The sequence below is a fragment of the Alexandromys fortis genome, unplaced genomic scaffold, assembly GCF_014885135.2.
Source record: "Alexandromys fortis isolate MF-2015 unplaced genomic scaffold, M_Fortis_MF-2015_v1.1 scaffold_447, whole genome shotgun sequence".
Lineage (NCBI taxonomy): Eukaryota > Metazoa > Chordata > Mammalia > Rodentia > Cricetidae > Alexandromys > Alexandromys fortis.
Window position 1 is genome coordinate 42,295 of NW_026068354.1, and position 4,639 is coordinate 46,933.

General features: G+C 37.2%; 1 protein-coding gene across 1 annotated transcript; it reads left to right on the plus strand.

Annotated features, from left to right (window-relative positions):
• Positions 1-2,177: 2,177 nt before the first annotated feature.
• LOC126495364 (olfactory receptor 1361-like) lies at positions 2,178-3,161 on the plus strand. Its single transcript, XM_050132972.1, has one exon. The coding sequence runs from the start codon at positions 2,178-2,180 to the stop codon at positions 3,159-3,161; it is 984 nt and encodes a 327-aa protein (XP_049988929.1).
• Positions 3,162-4,639: the final 1,478 nt, after the last annotated feature.

Sequence of the window (4,639 nt, forward strand, 5' to 3'; positions counted from 1 at the left end):
CATGTTCTGGCTTTGTGGGAGCCTAGCCAGTTTGGATGTCCACCTTCCTAGACCAAGATGGAGCGGGGAGGACTTTGGACTTTCCACAGGGCAGGGAACCCTGACTGCCCCTTAGACTGGAGAGGGAGGGGGAGAGGAGTGGGGGGGAGGGGGAGAGGAGAGGGAGGAGGGGGGAAAAGGGAGGCGGGGAGGAGGCAGAAATCTTTTTTTTTCAATAAAAAAATTATATTTAAAAAAAAAGTTTATGGCTTTCTTCCTTTAGTATATAAACTATATAATATGCAGATATTATGTAGATATTATATTATATTATGCATATAATATTTATTACATTCCTAACTACATTAATGTAACCTGCTCAGTTCATATAACATTATTCATATGTATATTTTCAGGGTTGACAGTTTGGTATTCAATAACCGTTTGGTGGTCTCTTCCCCTGGGGAAGACTATTGCTTTTGCTTTCAACATTTCTTAGCTGTTTGTAGTTTTTTTTAAAGTTTTATTTACAAAATAACGCAGATAAGAAATAATTTTAGGATTTGTTTCTGCAAAGATTATAATAGAAATTTTAATTAGGATTTCAGTGACTCTATAAATTGGTTTTGGTAGAACGGTCATTTTCACAACATCAATCCTGCCAATCTATGATTGTGGGAGTTCTAAGAACCTCCTATTGTCTTCAGCAATCTCTTTCTTCAGGATTTTAAATGTTTTCTTGTAGTAGATTTATTCCCAGATGTTTTCATTTATTTTAATGTACTGTGAATGGCAGTATGTCCATAAACTCTCTCTGGGTGTGTTTGCTGTTGATGTATAGAATGGCTACTGATTTTTATAAGGTGATTTTGTATTGGACCATTTTGCTGAAACAGTTGATCCCTTCAAGAAGTTTTCTGGTGGAATATTTGTGATCTCTCATGTATAATATCATATCATCTGCACATAGGGATAATTTAACTTCATCTTTTTCTATTTATAACCCTTTAGTTTACATCTCTTATCTTATTGTTTTATCAAGTGCTTCAAGCTTAGTATTGAAAAGGAGTGGAGATAGTGGGCATCCCTGTCTCCTTCCTGGTTTTAACAGAATTGTTTTAAGTCTTTCCCTATATAATGCTGGTTGTGGATTTGTCATGTATAGTCTTGATTATGGTGGCCTATGTTCCTTCCACTTCTATTTTCTTCAGTACATTTTATCATGAAAGCATGTCAGATTTTGCCAAAGGCCTTTTCAGCATATTTGGGATAATCACTTAGTTTTATCTTTAAGTCCATTTATAGGATGTATTACCTTTATTTACTATGTTGAATCACCTCTGCAACCCTGGGACAAAGCCAACTTAATAATGGTGGATGACTTTTTAAAAGTACAGGTTTTAGTCATCAGGTGTGAGTTTACATAAGACAAAAATATTCTTGAGATTCAAGGGTCAAGAAAAATTTTCTGCTATTATATAATTGCAAATTTCATGAATACAACTAGAAAATGTAGATGAAAACCATGAGTCAAAAAACTAAAGTAATTATGAAAATTGATGAAAGGAAAAAATGTTGAGATTCTCATGAAGACAATGTCTTTATCCATTGTAGAAGTAGGCCAAACGATATATTTAAATGACATTTTAACAAAAATGTGTATATAAGCTGGCAGCACATTGATCAGATGCCTGAAATACAGACCACTGAAAAGCTGAAATTAAGCATAGAGGTAGGCAAGCTTAGGGTAAGGACCCTTTAATCATATGCTAGTCCACAGTTATGTGTATATAGAAGTATATATTTTTAACCAAAACTTCTTTATTTTTTACAGAAGGATAGAAAGTCATCACACAGGCGTACCTCTAGTTCTAGTTCTAGTTCCAATGAAAACTGACTTTAAAGATGGTGCAATTCTACCTACTGGAGATTCTATTTTCATAAAAATGTACCCATTGAAGAAGTCGGGGATATCAAATCACTTCTAAGTCTTATGTTATATCAGGTGATTTGATTGAAAACCATTAACAAAAGAACAAAAGTGAGTTTCTTGATGCTGAAGTTTGTGAACTGATCCTTGTTTCAGTGAGTAACCCACTGAAGATGAAGAGATTCTGGGATTTGTTTGAGCCTTGACATCTTCTTTTCTTTCTTAAGCTCTGATCGTTACTTTTCACAAGTGAAGTAGAGCATGCTTCATGGCAACTAAAAACAGAACAGAAGTGACTGAATTTGTGTTGTTGGGCTTATCCAGCAGGTCAGAGATGCAGCCAGTTATTTTTGGAATTGTCCTAATCATGTACCTGATGGCAGTTATGGGCAATACCCTACTAGTACTTGTTGCTTGCTCAGACCCCAAGCTTCAGACCCCCATGTATTTCCTTCTCAGCCAACTTTCCTTGATTGACATATCTCTAACAACCATCACGGTTCCTCAGATGCTGGTGCACACACTGTCTGTGGATAGAAGCATTTCCTATAACCGCTGTATGATACAGCTGTTCTTCTTTATGGCAGTGGGCAGCATGGAAGGCCACTTACTGGCTGCCATGGCTTATGACCGCTATGTTGCCATCTGTGACCCTTTAAGATACTCTGCCATTGTCAGTCATAACCTCTGTCTACGAATAACATTGACCTCATGGGTTGTGGTCAGCCTTAACAGTCTCTTGTACAGTTTGTTGGTCACTCGTTTAACCTTCTGTGGCAACCAGGTCACTCACTTCTTCTGTGACATCACTCCTCTGCTGAAGCTCTCCTGCATTCGACCCGTGGTCAATGAAATATTAATCTTCACTGAGGGTGTAGCTGTGGTGGTCAGTCCCTTCTTCTTCATTTTGGGGTCCTATGTCTGCATAGGTGTTGCTATAGCCCGCATGCATTCAGTTGCTGCCCTGAGCAAAGCTCTGTCCACCTGTGGTTCTCACATTTTGGTTGTGTTGCTCTTGTATGGCTCTGTGACTCGCATGTACCTCAAGCCGTCCTCTAGCTATCACTTAGACCAGGATCGCCAGGTCGCCATCTTCTACACAGTTGTCATTCCTATGTTAAATCCACTGATCTATAGCCTCAGGAACCAGGAAGTTAAAGGAGCTCTACGGAAGCTTTTTAGGAGACTTTGCATCTCAGGAAGCTTCCAGCCTGACTCCCAGGCAAACGAAGAATGCCAACACAAGTCCTGAGAAGCAAGGGCTAGTCTGAAAATACTGTTCTCTTAATAGTGTCCATGAATCATATACCTGTGAAATAATGTTTGCTATCAACACCCTCTTGGTTGAATTTGGAAAGAAGCAGATTTATGAATAAATCATTTTTAGTCCCTTTGACTGACTGAGAATCTTATAATAGTCTAACTCTGTAGGTACTTTCAAATTACTGAACCTTTGAATATATAACGTTCAGGTCAACCAGATCACTCACTTCTTCTATGACATCACTTCTCTGCTGAAGCTCTCCTGTTCACCACATATGGTCAATAAAATGTTAATTTTCACTGAGGATGTAGCTGTGTGGGCATTCCCTTCTTTATTTGTGGTTCCTGTGTCTGTGTAGGTGCTTTTATAGTATACATGTATTCCATTGCTGCCCCAAGCAATCTTATGTCCACCTGTGGCTTTCTTGTTATGGTTGTGCTGCTCCGTTTGGCTCTGTGGTTAGAATGCAACTTAAGCCATCATCCAACTATGACTTAGACCAGGATCGCCAGGTTGCTATCATCTACACACTCATCATCCCTATGTTAAATCCACTGATCTACAGCCTCAGGAATCATGATGTTTAAGAACATCATGGAGGCTTTTTTTAAATTTTTTATTTTTAGAAAACTACACTTTTCAGTCTGGCTATCAGACAAAGAAAGAACATGTTTCCTGAGTACCAAGGGTACTGAGACAATCTTGAAGAGGTGATGTGTACTCTTAATAAAAGTTTAAATCATATCCCTGTATAATAAGCTTTGTTATCAATTCTTTCATGGTTGGATTAGGAAAGAAGTGAGTTCATGAATAAATGATTATGGACCCTTTCTCATGGGAATTGTCAACATATTTTAAATACCTAAATATCTTTCATATATGGTATATGAATTAGATAATAAGTAAAATGGTAGCATGGCATGTTTGGATTACAGATATTTGATTATTTTAGTGATATTAGGTCATATACTGATTTTCAGACAGAAGTCAATGTGTATTTCAAAATATTATTCAGAAGAGTGAATTTCAAAGAAACCACAAAATTGATTAAGCCTTTATAAAAATTTATAATTATAATCTCTGATTACAATCATCTCTCAACTCACAGGGTAATAATTTGCATGCTTTGGTGCCAGATATGTTCCAGTTTTTATCTTTCAGTTGTCTCAGATAACAGAGATTGGATAATGGGCTTCATAGTAGTTCAGATATCAAGGTCTAGGTTTGGCTTTTATAGAGAGTAAAACTGTTTTGACAGACTAATAATGTTTTAGGTTGTTAGGCTTAAGGGAAAATAATGAAGTAGGGATATGACATAGATAAAATCTTGTTCTGACTTACATATTCATGATGAGCTGAGAGGCATTGAGAGTGTGTAGGTTTTGTTATAGGGCAAGATCAATGAATTATTTCACCATGTTAATTTTTGGATATATGTTGCGGGAGGTCCTTCCGCCCCTCCAACC

Excerpts from the sequence above, each read along its gene's own strand:
- LOC126495364 (XM_050132972.1), top strand. The coding sequence starts at position 2,178 with ATGGCAACTAAAAACAGAACAGAAGTGACTGAATTTGTGTTGTTGGGC.